The sequence below is a fragment of the Dermacentor albipictus genome, chromosome 5 (genome assembly GCF_038994185.2).
Source record: "Dermacentor albipictus isolate Rhodes 1998 colony chromosome 5, USDA_Dalb.pri_finalv2, whole genome shotgun sequence".
Classification (NCBI taxonomy): domain Eukaryota; kingdom Metazoa; phylum Arthropoda; class Arachnida; order Ixodida; family Ixodidae; genus Dermacentor; species Dermacentor albipictus.
Window position 1 is genome coordinate 147095497 of NC_091825.1, and position 21719 is coordinate 147117215.

General features: G+C 45.9%; 1 protein-coding gene across 1 annotated transcript in view; it reads right to left on the reverse strand.

Moving 5' to 3' along the window:
• Window positions 1-9696: 9696 nt before the first annotated feature.
• The window catches only part of LOC135906248 (uncharacterized), a 102431-nt gene continuing 90408 nt past the window's right edge, over window positions 9697-21719 (reverse strand). The window contains exons 5-7 of the mRNA XM_070539148.1: window positions 14057-14205; window positions 13831-13940; window positions 9697-9742 (exon numbers count right to left, since the gene is read on the reverse strand). Coding sequence (XP_070395249.1) covers window positions 9705-9742; window positions 13831-13940; window positions 14057-14205 — 297 coding nt within the window. The 3' untranslated portion in view covers window positions 9697-9704. The remainder of the gene's footprint in view (window positions 9743-13830; window positions 13941-14056; window positions 14206-21719) is intronic.

Consider the following 21719-nt stretch of genomic DNA (forward strand, 5'->3'; position numbering starts at 1 on the left):
CTAGTCTACGGTCCTCGGTTGTGAGCATCCCGGTACCGTAACCACGAATAGGTGTCGCCACGCATAGCTCAGCGCTGCAATTTTACAGCGAAGCTGTTAGCCTCCGGTTGGACAGCATTTTTTCGTGTCCGCATGCGTTAACAAAAGTGTGGTCCGATGCTTGCGACAGTGCAAGGCCAGGGGCAGTGGCTCCTACCCCCGTAAGGTAGAGGCTTCAAGCACTCGGCAAGGTGAAGCGAACAGTGCATACATTATTTGGAATCACGCATACATCATACAGAACAGCGTACGCTTCAATAAATAACAAGCACAAAACAAGCATCCGAACCACATCCCTGACGACAAGGCGCTCCTGAAAACAATGCGAAGCACGTACCACTCCCCGCATACCTTTTGAGGTAAAGATTACTGTTGCAAGCTGCCACGGTGACGGCAGCTTGCGACGTGGGGATTGACGTCCCTAGCCTTTCGTATATAAGAGAACCAGCCTAGCAACTGATTTCAATGTTGTTGCAGCACTGCTATAGGCCGCGGCGCGCTGCCAAAATTACCATTACTACCATTACTCTGAAGCAATACAGCATCGCACACCCCCCTCAGCATTTGTAGGGGTAGTTTTGCAACAGCTTCGCTGTACATCCACTTTCGAGGGGCCAGGATGGCGAGTAATTTTTTTTGTCCTCCAGTTTTACTTCCAATGTGTCATTCAGTATGTCAGATGTAAGTTCGGAAATCACTTAGCGGGATAAAAAAATTAATGAATAGATACAACACGAGCCCGTCATTATCTGATCGGGACTCTGCGCGAATCCTTCTAGAGACAGAGCGAGAGAAAGGGCGTGGGAAAGTCAGGAAGGTTAACTGGAAAAGATTCAGGTTTGCTACCCTACTCTTCGGGAAGGGGAATTGAAGGACCGAAACAATACGCAAAGAAATAAAACAAACGCACGCAAAAAATAGAGGAGATGGGGAACGTCCGTGAGAACTACAGACTTTCTAGTAAGCCACTCGAACAGAAATCCTTTTCAAGAAAAGAAAAAAAAACAAAAAGGAAGCCCTACGAAATAAAACAACTTTGCCTACTCTGCCAGGACGTGTAGTGAGGCACAGTTTGCTCGGCCGAGCTTCAAAATAACGCTTCCTTCGCACGCAGGGCACGTGAATAAATAGGCCTTGCCGAAAAAAAATGGTGCTGCGGCGAACATGAGATTAGCACAAGGGAGTGGCAACGCCGTACAACATCAATTATGGGCTTCATTCAGTACAGGGAGTTCGGGCCGCCTGAAAACGCGACTAACCTACTGGTGGGCGCTCGAAGATCGGCAAAATTAAGGGTACAGAGAAAAAAAGCGCGGGCACTGAAATAAAGAAAAAAGAGAAACGAGGGGCGAAGCCGAAGATACGGGTGTCGTGCTCCCGTTAGAGGAAACCCAACGCTGCCGCTCGTCCAAGCTGCTCACGTTTCTCGGGACGCCTGCGGAAGGAGATACGACTTGCCACGGCGCCAGCCCCGACTTGCGAGGCGGCGCACTATGCCGCGCATTGAAAGCGGTAGTGCAATCACGTTGCGATCCGTTCTGGGCGGAACACCCATCGCGCTCATTGCATCCATGTTCCACTGTGACTCCGATACATTTTTTTGTTTTAATTTCTCATTTCGTTTCATCTTATCCAATTAAGGAATGCGCCCTCCAGTATCAAGTAGGAACGTTCCCAATTCAGCTAAAAATTAAATGCGTAGCTTAGGTGACGCGCAAGGGAAGAAGCACGACACATAACTGAACTACCATCTCAGTTTCCATTGATAAACTGGAGATGTTCATTCCTAAGAAAAACCGTGAAACGCATAAATTATAAATGTAGGTAAATGCAGTATATAGGGGCGCACTTGTACCATACCGGTAGTCTTTCACTTTCACCTCAACTCCACTAAGCAGCTTCTAAACTTAATTTCGTTACGCTATTTTGCACAGGTGGCGTTTTGCTTACGTGTTCATGTGTTCAGCAGACTTTCTTTGTATCATTTGTATAGCCGCTCCTCCTGCTTCCACACTTCATAGGAAACCAACCAAACGCTTTTCTCGTTGGCTTCCGTACTTTACTTTAAATATATTCTCTCTCTCTCTCTCTCTCTCTCTCTCTCTCTCTCTCTCTCTCTCTCTCTCCTTCTCTCTCTCTCTCTGTGCGTGCGTGCGTGTGCGTGTGTGTGTGTGTGTGTGTGTGTGTGTGTGTGTGTGTGTGTGTGTGTGTGTGTGTGTGTGTGTGTGTGTGTGTGTGTGTGTGTGTGTGTGTTTGTGCGCTTCCCCCTGCGCAGTGTGGAGTATCAAACCGTAGGCACGCTCCTCCGACCGACCTCTCCGCTTTCCCTCTCATTAAATATTTCTATCTATCTATCTATCTATCTATCTAATCTATCTATCTATCTATCTATCTATCTATCTATCTATCTATCTATCTATCTATCTATCTATCTATCTATCTATCTATCTATCTATCTATCTATCTATCTATCTATCTATCTATGTCTATGTTTCAATGTCACACTTGTATACGAGCTTTTAGGTAGCTAGAGTCTCCACTAGGTAACTGGCATTACCTAACTTCGCATCTCCTTCATTCCGCCTTCTCTTTGCTCCTTTCCTAACCTCGTTACCTCATCTTGGGTTCAAGCGACCGCGTCCACTTAAATAACAACTTTGGAGTCGTTGTCAGAGGTCATGGGTTCCCTTCTTGTTATCCCACCGATGCTGAAGTGCAGTTTTGTCTGTTCATTGCCTCCCCGGAACGGTGACGGAATATTTAAAGCCGGCCGCCGAACAAGGGCCAAGCAGGCGTCTTTGTTTCGAGTTTAACAGCGTTAGCAACACGGGCCGCACACCGTAATCTCTTTACGTCAACTGGTCGCTTCCCCGGATAGGATTACAGTCCACAGACACGCAGAAAACTGCGATCCAGTAGGAACGCTGATGCGACGCCGAGCATGTTAAGCCGACTTCGAAGGCCCTGGAACTGCCTTAGACTTCTTTGCAACACAAACAACGCCGCTCTCGATGTTTACAAGTGCTCGTCTTTTCTAAAGAGTACACGCACGAACTTGAACGATGTGTGTGTGTGTGTGTGCGTGCGGGTGTGCGTGAGGGAATTAGTGAGTGAGTGAGTGCGTGTTTGTAGGTTAGTCAAGTGCAGGATAGCTAACCAGGCACAACCTATTTAACCTCCTTCGCCTTTCTTTATCCCTCTCATTCATTCTCTTTTCTCTGAGGGCGTCATCTTAGGACTTTGTCGGTGTTTCTTGAATTCCAGCTTGTCAGTATAGTTGTGTTTCAGGGTTGATTTATAGCACGCGTTCACGCTGCGCTTTTCTTGATAAGGTCATCAAGGAGCGAAGCTTGAGAGCTTATCTCATGTGTTGAACGCGTGATGCTTTTCAAGTATGTTTCGGCGGATGCAGCCGGCTGTGGAAGTTCGTAAAGGTCTTTCCCAATACAGGATATCCTAATCCATCAGCCTTTTCTCGCACCTTTTTTCGCGCTCAAGGAAACCTCCATACACATGCTTCAAGAGTAATGTAATCCGCAGAAAATAGTGGCGTGTGAGTACGTGGATGTTTGGAGTGATCAACAGTGGGGCAACGATGATTGTCGGTGGAGCCAGCATTTATACAAGGCGAATCAGCGCAGCATCTGCTAGTTTGTTTTTTTTTTTCTGTTCCCCCTTCCCCTCCCCCCCCCCGGGTAAGCTCCCCCCCTTTCCCCCCGGGACCAGGGTAAGTTCCCTGGTCGCAACTCTGGCTCCAAGATAAATGTAAACCGTAGTACATCGGTACAAACGTCACAAGAACACCTCCCTTTAACCCCCCCCTCTTTTTTTCACTTATTCTTTATAAGCCTATATGGTTAATAAGTCACATATGCCACGTTGTTTCGATACCTCAAAAAAATTTTTGTGCTCTGGAAACTTACCATTTAGCCTATAGTATACGGTGTTTTGATACGCTGGAGAGAGTTTTCAGTTGCGAATAGTTTAGCCAGTTACCGATTAATTACTTGCTGTACTAATTAAGTTATACCTCAAATAACATTTCATTGCCGTTTATACTAGTCCACTCCTTACGGACAAAAACAAAGGTGAACAAGCTGTTATAATTTCCATTCATATGGAACTATGTTTGCGCATTACGGGGTTAAAAGAAAATATTAAAGTTAATGTTTCTTTGGAACACTTAGGTAAAGTAAGCTGTTTGCTACCGGCAATTCACAATGGAAGCTCCCTACGCCAGCGAGCAATGATGTGGTGTAATAATGGGAGTATAAGAGTATCAGAATAATAAACGACTTCATTGCCAGGCGTGAACAACTTGAGAAACGCTGCAGCAGGATTCTTGGGGAGCAACTTACGCCAACGTATATTTTTCTCCATTATCGTCGAAGCCCAACCTGCAAAACATCATTTGTAAATTTCAACTCCCTCAAAACTGGATCCCCATTGCCACGACTGCTCCATCCGATCAGGTTACTTTCATTTACAGCTTTTTAGACTAAACAACTTATTTATTAACTTCGTATTCCTTTTGCGCACGTTTCTGACAAAAAAAATAATCATATTAGCCTACCCCCAAGTGAGCGATAACTTTTGGATGTTGCTCATTCTCCAAGAAGAGTTTTCTTTTTCCTTTTTTTTACGTACCTTTCTCAATATACCGCGAATTTATCATATCCCGTGAGGGCAATCCGCAGCTCTCCGTATTTCTGTCCACTGTTGCCCGACTGCTTAATTGTCATTGCGCCTCCCATAACGAGAGCTGTCTTCAGGATAGTTCCCTGCACAGGATGGCCGGGGTAAGAAACAATAATTTTCTTAATTACGCCGCCTTTGAACGTTGCCTCGCTCCAGCGATGGGCCAGCCGTCTCTAGATGTTCCTCATTAATCTTCTCTCCCAGCTCAACTAACGAGGAAACGGAACGTTCACCGTCGTTTTTCGCGTGAATTAGGGAAGAGCATAACTTTAGTAAAACCATCCAGCTGTTATTACGCACGAAGTGTTCAAGCATAAGATGAAGAATGATCGTAAGCAGTGTTCTGCAGTTCATTAGGTTCGAATGTAGAGCCAACGTGAATATAAGGCTATCACTTAGCGAAAGGCAGTAAGCTTGAACCTTTCCTTTTAATATTTTTTTGTGACCCAGCCCGACGGTTTTAATAAATTATTTGCAAATTTACCGAGTACAGCTACCGTTCCACTCGCGAAAAGCCGATGCTATCACCTGCGTAGTTAGACTCGTAATCTCATTCCAAACAGGTTCCACAAAGTATGTGGGACGCATCTGCAAAAATGTCCCACTTACTAAGTGCAAACTACGAGGAACGAATGTCATTGAGCGTCGTGGCTTTTCCAGCGGCTGAGCTTCTTGCCACTGTTACTGCATATTTCTCCTGACGCCGTTCCACGTAAATTTCACTAAGTACGTGGAGCATCTTAATCCCGTTCCAGATAGGTTCCACCGACTAAGTGAAACGTATTTGCAGACATGTTCCACTCACTCAGTCGAGCTTATGTTGAACAAGGTTATGAGTTCGCACCAGTGTCGCTATACACTTTCACGTCAGCATGGGCTGAAATATTACAATAACTCTCCTCGTCATCTTCTTAGTACATTGCTTTCTCTTCTTGGCGTAATATATTCATTTATTGCAGTGGCATAGGGTCCCAGTACTATCAAGACAAGCACGCGATGTGAATCCTTTGTGAACTTTTTTTACTTACTTCAATACCTTAGAATCCGGTGTAGACACTACATAAGGGGAATACATTCAAGGCCTATGCAAATATACGCAGATAGTTCTAAATGGTATAGATATATTATAAAAATTTCTAACCATTCCCGTTATTCTAACCCGCCGCCACGGCACAGTGGTAAGGGCGTTGTGGTGCCGAACACGATATCGAAGAATTTGTGATGTTGCGTTCGATATCGTGCATGTGTATACAGCTTTTTTTTCGCCCCCGTCGAAATGCGGCTGCCACAGTCGCGATCAAACCGGAGACCTAGAGCAATGTCATAGCCGCAAAGCTGCCGCGGCGGACACAGAAGTGTTGATTTGACGCGTGAACGCTTCAGTAATGTCGCCTAGATCCTACGGTGCGCTTTATTGCGGCTCTCCTTCTGCATTCCATGCATAAGTTGTCCGCTTTACAAATATGCATGGTGTTTACTTGAGCTTAAATTTCTCCAGTTTGCCCGCAAGCGCTGTCGTGTCTATCTTAGCGGTTCAATGCTTTCTCACGTCACCATTTACCTATATCCCCCCCCCCCCCTGTATTGGGGTGGGGGATCTTTCTATACCCCTCCACCCCCCACCCCCCTTTGTATTGGAACTGCAAGTGAAGAGTGGCAAGGCCGCGATTCGCTCGTTTCGCGAGTGCCTCGGCTGTACCCATGCTCCTTTCTACCATTCTATATAGCTTCCCTCTGGACTTGCACGTTTGTGAAAAGGTAACCGAAGCAATTTTTAGAACGCTTTTGTGGGGGTCATGGATAAGCGGAGCTGTCGACAGAATAACGCTGCGCCGCCCTGGGAGCTCCAGAGGACATTGTGCGCATACGACGCCATGCAAAGGTCCAAACGAGTTTCTCGCATCTAATTTCCTCTTGCCGCACTTTGTCATGTATAAGCATGCGCTGAACCCCCCCCCCCCTCCCTCTCCCCAACGCCGTGGTGTGCCGGACAGCAGCAGCGGCAGCAATGGGAAAGTCGAAGGAAGCGGCAAGGAAAGCTTCGCTTTAAAACCGAATTGGTGAAAATTTAACCTGGCTTCAAACCATGGAGTCTCTCATAACCGACTGGGTGAGGCATTGGTAAACCTCCTTACCTTTTCTTCTTGTCTCTATTTCTCACATGCTTGTACTGTCTTAAAACACCCGCTGTGGTGGCGTAGCGGCTTTGGTGTTGCGCTGCTAAGCCCGTAGGCGTGGGATTTAACCCCGGCTGCGGCGGCCGCATTTCTATGGGGGCTAAATGCAAAGATACCTGTGTACCGCGCATTGGGCGCATGGTAAAGCAACCCAAGTGGTCAAAATTAATCCGGTGTTCCCCACTACAGCGCGTCTCATAACCTGTCGTAGTTTTGGCGCTTACAACCCAAGAATCTGATCTACCTGTCTCAAAACTTGGATTGAATCGAGTTCTGGGGTTTTACGCGCCAAATCAATGATATAGCCATGAGGCACACCGTAGTGTGGCCTCCGGATTAATTTTGACCACGTCAGGTCCTTTAACGAGCGCCTAATTCTAACTGCACGAGCATATTTGTTTTTTTCCCCCTATCGAAATGCGGACGACGCGTCCGGGACCAAATCCGCGACTTCGAACTTAGCAGCGTGATGCCATCGACACTAAGCTGCCGCGGTGGGTCGCTCAGACCGCTGATCCACATTAATATTCATCGTTCGATTCAAGGCTCACACATTTATTCAGTCGACACGCATACTCATCCACGAGAGCGTGGGACGATTGGCTGTGAGCCTTCGCTGGTGCAAGCACATGTAGGGGTTCAAAAAGCAGTTTATCACGAACTCTTTATTACGTACCTGCTGCGACATTTCTTTTTTGTCCTTGTTTTTAAGCTTAGTGAACAAGAATTAGCGTGAGTCGAGAGATGCTCGAGCCGTTGCCGTCAGAGCTTTGCTATTTTATCAAAGCTGCGTACTTTATTACTTCCTCTTTCAGTAAAGTTTTCTAACTGTACCGGCCCGTAAGTAAGCTCAATGCTTCGTTAAGCTACAGTCGTAACTTATGTATGATGCGCAAAGATCGCATGAAAGATCATTTCACGGGTTTTCTCTATTAGCTGACGAGCACGCTTACACGACTTGCCAGAGAAGTCGCTACAGACGCTACCGCCGCCAGTGTGAACGTTGCACACACCAACAGCGCTGGATGCCGGCAGCTTTTCTAACTCGAGGTCTAGTTTTTGTTATTTCGAATTTTATTCCAGCCATGACGCGCATTAACCTCGCTATGCTTCCCCAACAACACGGCACTTCTTTAGACGCACCGCTTTACCTTCCCTCTTGACGCGTCGTCTCGTCTGTGGAAAGGTCGCGTGCTTTTCTCTGTGGAACGCAGGAATCCTTGCGAAAGCGCTGTCTTTCAAAATCACCGACCTTAAAGGCCAGACTATAATCTCCCAATGACGCGCAGTTCATTGGAGCGTGAGGGGCGAGCAGCGGAGGATATAAATCAGAGAAAGCGAAAAGAAATGAAGAAAAAAAAACGTAAAGCTGCAATTGAGGAGTTCAACCATGCGTTCCAACTTTCGGAAGATTTACCATCGCGAGTGCGATCCGCTGTGCGCACTTTAACCTTTCATCAAAGCGCGAGCGCCGAGTTACCAGCGCGTTATAGCCTAAAAGAAATGAGGAGCAACGAAGTAAAGGAAGGTTTTTATCAACACCGGCGCGTTCTGAGTCACGTTCTGCACACGGTGCCGTAGCTCAAAGGGCGTTCAAGAGTTTTCGTTCCCCTCCATAGGGCGCGTATAAAACTGAGCAGCGTCGAGTGAGCGCCGGGTTGTATTGAGGTGGCCTCCAGTGCGCACGGTGCCGAGTTATAAGGCCGCTCACGCTGCATATTTGTCATTGTCAAATGCGCCTACTCGTCAAAGCACTTCCACTGCATGCCGTATGTTTTGCAGCGTCGTCTGCTTGCCGTAGCCAAAAATGGACGACGGGGTTGCATACGTGCGCAACCGTATGCAATAAAACTGTAGGACGCTTATAATAGAATTACACAAAGAATGTTGTCGATGTGATATTTGTCGCTGAAGTGATATCATTTGCTGTTCTAGGATTTAACAAGGGTAATACGTCAGAGTGAGCTGTTGCGTTTTGTATGTGCTCTACTTGCATGGGGGTATACCTGCTGTGGAGCACAGATTGTCTTGCATAGATGTCGGGATCCCGGCAAGGTGCAATGCACTGTTAGTCCTGTGCCCTTTGGGGTTCCTCTGTTGACAAATAAACTTTTTCGGCGCTGTACACAATTTTAAACGCAACAGCCCCATCATCACTCAGATTACAATTATTCTAAAGGCTGTGTGAACTCAACACTTTATCCATATTTATCCATCGTCGTAGTAGTTCAGTGCATTCTGATCCTACATACGGCGCCGCAGATTCCAATGCAGTATGTGACAATCACATTCCGGTGGGAATGGAATGCATAATACCCCGTGTACCTAGATTTGTGTGCACAACACATGAGCCTACAGTTAGTCTAACTTAACCCGGAATCGACATATTGACGAGGTGTAGCATCGGGACGTTTGATGGTATACATAATAAACGAGGTTTACTCTATGCCTCGAAGAAAACCATCAGAAAAGCAAATACGTGTCCTCGACCTCAATATACACTCTCATGATCTACGTAGACGTCAATACGTTGCAGCTCACTGAAAGCAAGTTCGGTGTTTCGTGCAGTGTTGGTGGCACTGCCACGCTTCGGGGAAACGCATTTCAGGTGCACACTTCCGTTGCTGGTTGGCTGACATACGCCTCTGTCATGCTGCACGCTTTTTACGACATAAAACGCAGACGATCACGGGACCTGGTTACACGGCCCGAAGCATCAAAGATCAAAGTGCGGAGGCAGTGGAGAAGGGTAAGCGGTATCCACTCTCTCGCCCGGGTCTCCAACCTTTCCTATCCCGTTTGCAGAGGTATCGGGCAGGTATTGCGACCTGAAATGAGCGTGTACAGGGCACAATAGAGGATGAATACAAAGAGTATCCGTTCACTTCTGGCTGGGCTCTTTGGAAACGCAATCCCTCTACATGAATCGCGAGGGCCTCTCGGTTGAACTGAACACTGAGATGCCGGAAATCGTGGAGGTTCACCAATGAAGCAAGCGCAGTTTCGTGTTTTGTAGTTCGATATTCGTTGGCGTAGTTAAAGAAAACGAGCGATCCAGAAAAAAAACGAATGGTTCCTGAAAGCTTGACTCCTTTTTGAGAAAAAAGGAAACGGCGCATTTTGACGAAATGCGTTCCCTGAGAAGGCGGATCAAGTGAATGGGGAAAAGAATGAAGCGTTTTATACAGTTGCGTGAAGCACACACAGAAAGGTATTTACAAGATATACTTGCAGTGTCACAGCAAGCGGCATCAAAATGGCGGTAGACTGAAATCGGCACCGATTCATCTCCCGCCTGTTCACAGCAGCCACGCTGAGGCGCTATTTATCTGCGGCGGTGCCGTATCTATATTACCTGTAAATACAACTCTTTTTAGAAGACCGTGAGCTATCTTTTTTGAAAGCCAGCCAATGAGCGCGGGCAACTGTCGGGTATATGCTAGAGCGTTAGTTCTTCGATCTGAGTGTGTCTTTCCAAACAAATAATGGTTAAGCTACCGCAGCCATGTTTTGCGTATTTGCATAGGCCATTCGCTACTTGGTCCCTTTGTCTTCTTTTATTTCTTTGTTTTTTCGAGAGGGGGAAGGGTGGCAGCTGCGTTGTCTTAACTTTTTATCCGTGTATACGCAATCTAATGCGTAATTTCAAATATGGTAGTAGCAAATTAACACTTGAGGTTAGTTACTGATTGTACTATAAATTCAGATGTCCGGAGAGGCCCAGTAAAGATGTGGTTTATTCCCACACAAGCTTTTTGCTGCTGTACTTTGAATGCAGCGATACCCGCAATCCCGTAGCATTACTTGAATCTTGCCATAAATTGGCCCTATCCGTGGCTTTAACGCACACTTCGCAGTAAGCTTGAGAATGGAATCGTTGCGAGGCAATGTTGAGCAACCCAATGATTTCGAAAGCACCAGCCAAACGTAAGCGACGTCCAACCTTTTCCTTCTTTTTGCCACACTTTCTGCCATTTCATTTTGCCGTCTCGCAAAATACAACAAAAATCAAATCTGAAAATATCCAAGTATGCGAAATAACAGTGAACACGGAAAAAGAACTGCGTGAAAGCCTTTCGCACGTCTGTGAAAGCAATAAGACATGCTTGATTATGTGGTCGAAACAAATGATAATACGTGGGCTTACTGATGAGCTTCGCTCAGAAAAAGAAAACATTACTGCAAGTATATCGACCCCAAGTACCTTCCAAAGTATGCGGTAAATTATTCAAGGCCCCCTAGCTAAAGTTCTCGGAAAAGCATCTGTCTCCACGCCGCGAAAATTACAAAACCCGCTTTCCTGGTAGCGATATTTGGCTTCGCCACACGCACGTTATTATAGCAGAAAAATGATTTCTAGTTTCGACAAAATTGCAAGAGGTTAGCACTCAGATGGCTTCGCCTCAAGAACACCCTAACCGCAAAAAAACACGCTTTACAGTGTTACACCCAATTGCTTTACAATTGTTTTAGTTTGTTTGTTTGTTTCATTCTTCCTTTCTTGTTTTCATTCTTTCTTTCTTTCGTTCTGCGGAAGCTACGTTCTGACTTGCGCGTCAAGGCGTAGCATGTATTGTACCAATATTTCGGCGGCGCACTCGGTGATACCACTTTCTGTGGAGCTTGGTAGCACGCCTGTGTTCGACCCCGAAACACACCGTTGACTACTTTGTCAGCGTAACAACAATTTTTCCTCCTGCGTGACAAATAAATCTATTTCGCAGTTTTCTACTAATTGTTAGGTCACGCGTGACTTCGGAAAATACATTTTGTTGTCCTGGCAGTGCCATAGTGCTTCGCTTAACTCAGGTCCAGCAATCATATCCAGATGTGCGCTCGCATTTAAACCTACAAGGACACATAGCATGGTTTCATACAACAGAGCGCTTTGCTCGATGGCAGTAATAAATACGTAAAAAAATGAAATAAACGAAAAAAGCAGCACAGCACGCCTCCAAACTTTGGCGATGGATGTTGCTATTGGCGCTGTGAAGTAAGAATAAAGATAACATCAAATGAAAGGAAAATTTTGACTAAAGCGCAATGCATTTTTTTTTTCTTCGGATGACCAGCGCAAGCTGGTGGACCGGGTGAAAAGGCGAGCTCGGTGCCAGGTGCCAAGGCTTCCTGCACTAAAGCAGACATCCCACCATAGGGCAACAACAACCGTCTGCTCAATTAAAGTTTATTCATCATCATCTGATGATAAGTGTTATAAGCATTGAGAAAAATGATTCGCACAACTGCTACGCAGGCTATAGGCAAATTTTGTTTAAATGTTCACCGAGGCTGGTTCACCGAGATGACCACTCATATGAAGCTAATATTATCCACCGTATAAATCCATCCTCACCGTCTCGTCTCGTCTCGTCTCGTCTCGTCTCGTCTCGTCGTGTATGGTGCGACTAAAGCGGGGGCTAAGTCGGTGCTTCACCAGTTCTTTTTGTAGTGCCCCGAAACATAAAAAAGTGAGCAAAATTACCTTCCAAGTAAGTGCTTCGGCGTAAGACGTTTCGTACAATAAGTTATATAGATGTGTCGAAGCCCATCAGCTTTCATCACGCCAAACTACCTATCCAACGAAGTAAATATTCCATCGTGCGCAACAGGTAGGGCACGCTCAGCAGATTGTCTAGCGATGTGCGAACGCTTAAAGGATATAAGTGGTCTCTCGAGAGCTGCTAAGATTCGCGAAGCGAATATAAACATCACATGTCGTGACGGATGGTGATATATAAGAGCTGCATGTTACAGAAGTAAAAAAACAAAGTCAAGGACTTCTGTGCTTTCTTGAAAGCACTGGAATTATGTTGACATTTTTATAAAAAGAACAAGTCCTCACTTGTTTCCTTGCTAGGAATATTTTTACTTGATAGTGTCGCTTCGAACAATCAAGTATATTTTGTGTTATCACAACGTCTGTTGTATACAGGCCTGCCATAATAAAAACGTGCCGTCTTTAATATACTCGCGGAATGGTTCTCCTAGCAGTGTAAGTGATTGTATCTACGTATAGAAAAGCATGTCCAAGACAAGCGTTTCACCGGAACATCTTCTGAAGGTTGTAAGCGCTTCTTGCAAGAGCCGACGGATTGCTTTAAACTGTGCGCACAGCGTAAAACTTCTGCCCTTACTGTAAAGGTCACGTTGATAACAGCGCGACCACGCAGCGCATGGGACGCTAGTGTTTCCAACACGCGCTAATGCTTCGCGCTTTTACGTTTAATGCGCGCACCATTTCTACGGCCCTCAAAGAGACTAAAATAACTCGAGTTTGAGTTCGTCCTGTATAAGGTCAGCCAACTACGACTCCGCTTGTCCCACGTCTACGGCTGGCGGCCAGCCTGCGTACTTTCTCAGTGCTTAGCACAGCTCTCGAAAAAGAAAAACGATAGTTGGCAGTTAAAAATGTTTAAATATAAGACGAACACTCACAGCGCAATTAGGGTACGTCTTCTGTGTATTCCAATTTTGCGTTCACCTCATATTTTGCACCCACGTACATGCCTGTCATAAGATTGTCGCACTCTATAGCGATATTTGTTGGCAGCGCTGCCGTAAGGCAATAAAGCAGGTGTGGAAGGTTTGCTTTACTGCACGCGTTGTCACTAAACATGAAATAGTGCTAAAGATACAGCGCGTGTCAGAATACCGTCACGTAACAATTATTTGTTGAGTAAGAGTAATAATTAATAACTGAGAATACAGCAATAATAAGGCGAACGAGAATACCGGCGCAAACGTTACGCGGAGCCAGACGACGCTGAGCATAATCGCGACGTAATTAATAACGCTTATTCGATGCTCGATTTGATGCGCGGATATTCCGGACAGTCTTCATTACATTGAAACACACGATCCGTTACGCTGTACTTTATAAGGTGGAGCACGCAATATTGTTCACATCGGCGCTCACCGTAGTTTCCGCAGTAGTGTACACCACTAGTGAGAAAGGATGTAGGTTGCGGCTCCGGCTCCAAAAACGAAAGGCTCTTATAGGCCACGGGAGACTCGGCGAAATTGTTCCTGTTGGCCGATACATAAAGCACGTTCATCAAAAAAAGAAATAAAGAAAGAAAAAGAAATGGAAATGTAAAAGCGAGAACCTTCCACCGAAGCAGTAGATGTTCAAACTTACGTACGCGCGCCTTGGGCAGAACGGACGGTTGTAAAATCGCCACGAGGCTGCGGCCGGATCTCGTACAAGGGTGTCACGTATCCGCATTTTCATAGCCACAAATTTTGGCTTCCCTGCGACGGCCCCGTAGCCTCGATGGCGAAATAGTTTCTCCTGAAAAGAAAAAAAACAAGAAGAAAAAAAACGAGGTATGAAAGACACCGCCAAGAGGAAGGAGGGAGAACTCGCGCACTAAAGAACGCCCGTTTTCTAACGTACGGGCACTTTCCGAAAACAGTGGCGAGTTAAAGGCGACGCATATCAATTGGTGTCTGCACCATGTGCGACTAAAAAACGTGCAAGCCACGAAAACTGAGAAAGAGCTGCCACAAGACACACAAGGGACAAGTCCGCACATGTGTTGGTACACAAGAGCGTTCCGCAATGGCCTGGCGCAGTGCACTTTACGATACTGTGACAACATAACACCAAATCATGCCTGTATATAATCCTTGCATGCTGCCGGCACGTCTTCATTGCTGCACAAGGCAATCGAGCTGCAATCAGGTTTTGCTCGTCTAGTTCTTTGACATTGGCAAGAAAGTATGACTTACACTTGTTCGCGTATACAACGGGAGTTGTGACTGACAGACGCCAACTCGCTCGCTTCTATCCTTATGTCTCACTTTATCTCAAAGCTTGCGCTTCGTTTCTTGATAATCATGCCTCAGCAGAATTTCGTCCATTGTGGAAGAGTCAAATACGCGCTACGTATCTCAGCCAAGATGCCATGTCAGGCTAGTACATGCCAAGTCATATTGCACGGCACAGAGAGACAGAGCGCAGGTAGAGATGAGGTAGGTAGAGATGTTTGTCTCCCTTATGTCACTAGCATTTCGCCGCCTTCTAAAGTGGCGCTTCAATCGTGTCTACAGCGTGTGCACAGTGTGCCGTTAAAATTGCCGCCTCGTGATTAAGCATCCTCAATTAGTTGGACAAGGTATGGACAATTTTTCTCTTTCGGGCACTTTCTTCCGCCTTGCGTGTTTCCGCAGAACTGATTTGCATAATGTAACATTAGAAGACTTCGAGGCCAATCTTCAATAAATCTAAACGCACGTGAAGAACAGAGCAACTAGCGTTGTTACGCCAATTGATGGGAGCAAGTATAAATAGGCCGCATGGATCCGAAGGTGAAATAGAGCAGCTGATATTGTAGCCGATATTGAGAGAAAGTGGTGATGTTCGACCACTTTTACATTCGTATCTTCAGCTATTATTCGGGTCTGTACAATCGATGAAAACTCCGTTAGAAAGGTGTTGTCAAGCACTTACAGGAGAGAGAGGGGGGGGGGGGGGGGTAGGCATGTTAAACAGAAAAGCATCTTGTTGGCTACATTACGATGGATGAGGGGCTAACGTCAACTTGCTCCCTGAACAAACCCAGCCGCCAAATCAATGCTATGCCATACCACTAAGCAAACACCAGTACAAGCTTCACCTTAGAAAATAATGTGGCAGCCTCTTCCAAGACATATCTTTCTTTGCAGAACATAAGCGAAGAATACATCACCGCAGATATCTTAAACAGTCTCGTAGCACACTGCGCTGGAGCTCAATGACGCTTATCTTCCACTTAGATTTCCGCTATCTTTCGCGCTTCCACTACATGAACCACACACTTATCTCAGCAGCGGTGCGTGGGACTACCGACTCCTGGCTCGGGCAGGCAAGGACGCAGCGGCCGTTCTTAAGCCTGAGCCGCCTCGTCTCCTTCCACTGGTTGGCGCGCTTAATGGTGCTTGGTCACGACACAAAACACTTGAAACGACGTAGCGTGAGGAATGTCTGCGTGCACATGGCAGTGAGAGTACTTTTACCCCAGCACTTCTTTAACTAAACTCCGTGCCTAAGTCAGATTTACGGCTCAACTTATCCACAACTCTTGAAACAACGATGCAGAGTAATAAAGAGCAGCTACGCACTTCACCGCTAATTCCGGACAGTTTCATAGATGCTAACTCCAACTCACTATAAGTTTCGCCCTCGCTCTGCTGTTTGCGCGGCAGAAACGCTCTCGAATGACCAGTGCCCATGTAACGAAAATGTGATTACCGACGATTCGAAATTGCGCGCTTGCTGTGCAATGCTGCACTAGCAAAGAGACTTAAAATAAAATTGAGGACCGCGCAGCAATTCATGTAACGAAAACTGATACAGGTAACATTGAGAAGTGGAAAGAAGGTAGAGTGAGTTGGACAGTAAACGCTGGTAGCGGATAGTGTAGTGTAGATTAAGAGGAATATGGCAGACATGTCATGTAAAGCCTGGAAAAGCTGATTGGTAGTTCCTTAAAAGGAACTTAAAGGGGAAAAATAACTTCCTCAGTTTACACTGATAAAGTAATTTTCGAGCCCAGCCTAAACTACTGGTTGTCCGAAAGGTAACTGTGCAGTGGAAGTGGAGGTATTAAAATTTGAAGTTTTACCAATGGCGTCGCAGTGATCACAACAGCAGTTGCTGTATATGTCCGCTAACGGCTTGAAAACATGTCGGCACATGACACTACGTATATTCAAGCATTCGGTGGAGCCATCTGGGAAGTGGCAGGAGTCATCTGGGAAGTGTGTTGGGTAAGGACTGGCTGTAGCCCCAACAATGTGAGGAAAATTGTTCTCGTACACCAATCTCTTCAGCGCATCCAACAGACGTTATCAGACAAACTACAGGTCTTTCGCTATAATACCGCATGTGAAACTGCGATGTCATTCACCATTATAATCAAATTATTGTTTCGGTTGTCACAGTATTGTTATTTTTATACGCCCAGTATTTTTCTCTTTTAGTGGCACATTAAAGCAACATAACGGGTTCCAAGAGTGTGAAAACGCAGTCAAGGGCGACATAGGATGAAATAAAAAGGCAAGAATGAAAAATCTTCACGGACATGGATTCAGCTAGCAATTTGTTGCAGATTCATGGGGGAAGCCTTCAGCCAACAGATGGCCTAATTCGGCTGCTCATATAATGCACGCGTACCAGCACGCTTGCAAATCAGTTGTGCGGAAGCACAGGGATTAAGGTGGAGAATAAATCCCGAAGGGAAACAATGCTTCATTCACCCGAAAGTAGCCGGAACTGCAAAGGAATCCCATACCAGTATTTCAAAATAATAATATTAATAAAAATATTATTATTATTATTATTATTATTATTATTATTATTATTATTATTATTATTATTATTATTATTATTATTATTATTATTGTTGTTGTTGTTGTTGTTGTTGTTGTTGTTGTTGTTGTTGTTGTTGTTGTTGTTGTTGTTGTTGTTGTTGGTGGTGTTATTATTATTATTATTATTATTATTATTATTATTATTATTATTATTATTATTATTATTGATGATATGATGATGATGATGATGATGATGATGATGATGATGATGATGATGATGATGATGATGATGATGATGATGATGATGATGATGATGATGATGATGATGATGATGATGATGATGATGATGAAGCTTAGAACTTGCGTAGGCTGAGCAACCAACACACTTGCGGGTCGGTTGCTCTACCATTTGAGCTAACAAAGAAGCTGGTCGATCTTATTTTGTTGTAGAGCAAGCTCAACGAGAAGGACAACAGAAAGGCACATCTGACACACAAAGCGCTATGTGTGGGCCAGATGTGCCTTTCTGTTCTCCTTGTCGTTCAACTTGCGCTACAACAAAATAAGATGTGCCGTACCAACAAGCCCCTATAGCTATGCTCAGCTGGCAGATCGCAAAGTGAGGACCAAATAATCGACAACGTGAAGCACAGGAACACAGAATATTGCAAATTGGTTCTGCAGAAGCTTGCAAGGTTGGAAAAAAATCATAAAAGAAGTTTGTTGGTTGTCTCATTCAACAATTTTTTTTTCAAGCTGCACGCTTGTGCCCATTGCACTCTGCGCAATAGTTACAGAGGAACCAGTAGCTACTGAAACGTAACTTCAAGGCAGTGGCAGTCTGCTTCATACTCACGTAATAAAATAAACATGATAGCTGCTGCGATCCTTACAATCGATCCCTACAAGTGGTCACATGCAAACAGCTTTGCGAATCCACATTCTGAAGTAGCGACGACATTTAACGATACTGCACAGTTTTAGTAAAACGGATAAAGTGTGGTGAGGGATGCGTCCGAAGACTGGAGCGAACACTGGCACAAAGAAAGTTATCGTCTGCGTTGAATGCCGTCCTTAGGGGACCATATGTTTCCTCCACCATGCCACGGCAACGACACGGAAAGAGCCTCCCGAATCTTCCTTTCACAACACTCCGCAGCAGCGTTCGCCCCGAAATTGGAGCCATCGTTTTCACGAGCTCCCATTTTCTCTCTTGTATCTATCTAGCTCTGCTGCAACCGCCATTTTGATGGCTGCTATGAAAAAAAGCTCCGTCCGGGGGAACCCCTGACCTGCGCGAGTGGACAAGCTAGTGTAACAGTCCGTGACAGATATGAGCAGTCACGGCTTTTTTTTGTTGATTTGCTTTTTTTTTCGACGCAGAAGTGACAAATCGATGCGCCTTACCAATATTTGTTTCTTCCACCGCAGTTTCCTAAGTACGTAAAGCATACCCCATTTAAGCGCACCTCAGAGGCGACCAAACTTGTTTTCCTTTAGCCGAAGTTTCGCTTAGACGAAGCTCACAGTGTCTTTCTTGTATGACTCCTTTATGACAAGGTACTATTAGCTTCACTAAAATGTAGAATTTAGATCAAAACAGTCTATACCACATCTTTCGATGCCTTTCGCAAAATAATGTATGCCGTACAAAAACGTTTCGTACACGTCATGTGTCAAAATATCTACAACTACTAAGCAAGAAACAAGAAGTGTCGCCGGGCCCTCTTACAGAGCCTCCATGACGCATCGACCACAGTCGAGGGACAACATGGCCAAAATTAGTACATGACCGGGGTAGTTAGAGAAGTATGGGAAAGGCCTTTGCCCTGCAGGGGGCAAAGGCCTTTCCAGGCTGATGATGATGATGATGGTGATGTAAGTGAAACAAACAAATTTTGCACAAACGAATTCACGCTGTTCAAGCGCTCATTCTGTCTGAATACTTGATCACAAGATCGTATTCGGAACGCGCACTCTTCAATAACGCATTAACAAGCAACTTTCTTCAAACATTCATTCCTCCATTTTTATTTTATCTGGCCACGAGCAACTCTATCACATAAAAGTACTGAAATAACATTGAAATCGGGAGGCAGAAGTTGCCCACGATGCAGCTCGAACAAATGTAAACACAAAACTATGACGAGATTCTTAGAGCTTTGTTTTGCGCCTATTTCCATGGTCGTTTATAGCCTATACTTCGTTTTGCTTCTTGGGGGGATATGTCACCACAAACAAAACGAACAAGCTAATTGACCATGAGAGCCGAAACTTGGCATCGTACCGAAAACAGCCAAACCGTCCTGAAGCCTATTCCGCTAACAGCACGTTTCTTATCTTTTTCACACATCTCGAACATAAAGTGGGCGGTACTTCAAGCTGGCCGTGTATATCAGTGTGCGTACATATGCACCGCACCCGTCAGCCTCCGCACCCGCAGCAGCCATAAAAGCCGCAATGCATTCGCCGGTGCCCTCACCGGACCTCCATGGGTGCTTCTCCAAAAAACGCAACGTTCGTCTGCGGGAAAATGAGCTGAGCCATTTGGACGGGCTGGGGTGTACCGCACGTCACTACCACAAACAATACATGCTTCCATGATCAGGGTTAAATTAGTCATGCGCCATGAACGTATTTCTCCGTGTTTTCGTTTGTTGCTTTTGTCTTCTTTTTTTTTAATGCGCAGCATTCTTTGGCTCATCACAGGCACTCTGAAGCATAGATACGCAGGCAGGTTCCTGTCTCGCGTCATTTCGGGCTTCATTAGTAAAACGAAAGATTCGAGTTTTAGATGGTGAGATCCACATTTTTGTTTTCTTTTAATCAAGTCAAATTCAACTGCAGCCAGTGCTTTAAATGCGAATTATTCAGAAATGAGCAATCAGTCTTAGAACACGTGTACATATTTTACACTGTGCTTCGTTATCGCATTTCACTAGTGTTTCTTGTGTTCTTATTCGTTTGCTTATCTTTTACCAGCTTTCTATTTGTGGACATGCGCTCGTGTACGTTTCATCGCGTCCGTGCGTGAGTACACGCGTGTGAGCGAGCTCAAATGTTTGTTTGGATGCGCGCCCGCTCGTAGCTTCTTGTAGTTTCAAATTTCTCTAAATTCTCGTAATTGTTGCCATCACGACAAGTACGCGCCCCACGTCTCACGCGCAAACAAACACGGAATAGCATTGCCCTTTTCTGAGAACAAACGAGAAATAATTCAACAGAAAGTGAACATTCGCTTTGAACATCCCGGGCGATAATCTCGTTAGGACAAGGAAGTTAAGATACTCACGGAGCGTTGCCTTGGTAGATTGCCAGTGTCCGAAGTAATCCAGTTCTGACGATATAGCATCCGTGTTCCCTCTCACTACACCTTGAACAGACGATGCGAAACGAGGAAATCCATGGCAACAGGAACAAACAAAGTTACCGGCTTAGTGTTTATCGTCCAGTACGATAGTCGCCGCAGACGACACCAAACTATTGTCTGCAACGCACAGATGGTGCCCGGGCGAAAAGTTGGTCATTCAAGCAACGCGCGAGTGCATGACCTTAGTGGTGACACGCCGCGCAATCCCTCACAAGCTGGCACTCCCGACACACGAGGCCGCGCTTTTAGCCGGAATGACAAATCGTCCGCGTGGGACAAGAAAAATAAGAGTACGCGCAATCTGATATCGGTACTCAGAGTGGTGAATGGCTCGACGTCACAGGGTCAGCGCCTAATGCGAGGGCCGCTGAGGTTGCACGGCTGTTTTCATTCAGGAAACTTCCACGGCGAAGGGAAGAGAAAACCGGCCCTGAGTGGCACCATTATCGTTCGCATCGATGGCTGGATTGGCGCGGACAAGGAGCCGACGATGATAACAACGACGTCGGAGAGTCGCGAGTTCAGTTGCATCTACACGCCGCTACTCCATCAATGATCAACGGCCGGGGAGAGGGGAGCCGAAGGGAGCCGAGGAGAGGGGAGCAGCAGAGGTTCAGCTTTCTAGCAGTGCGCTGATCACGCGGATCGAACCTGCTTCGAACCCTTCTTTCGCGTAGAGGTCACGCCTCCCTCTCTCCTCCGACACGACACACGTGATGAGAGGCGCCTTGGGATCGCGCAGGGAGTCAATGCGAGCGCAGTGCGCCACAGGGTCGTTTTAGGGGCGTGCCCGCCCCTAATCGCTGTCGTTGATGCTCCGAGTGTCACTGCTTGTCAAGCAGCGGCCATCGCGGACTTTGCATGCCGGCGCGATCCGCCGCTTGCTTCAGAGCAGCATGTACGCCGAGCCACAAGTGGTCCATCCCGAGTGCCATCTACACCATTCCGTGCACCATCCCGAGCCATCCCGTGTTGGGAACAACAGCAAAAGCGAAGCGCAGATTCCGAGACCCTATGCTTCACCGCTTTCCGCGGGCTTTCTCAAGAAACGGCTCTTGCATACCGAAAAAACAGTAATCTCGGATCCATCACGACGTTTGAGAAAACCAGTGCTTCCTTTGCAGACTGCGTATAGTGACGAA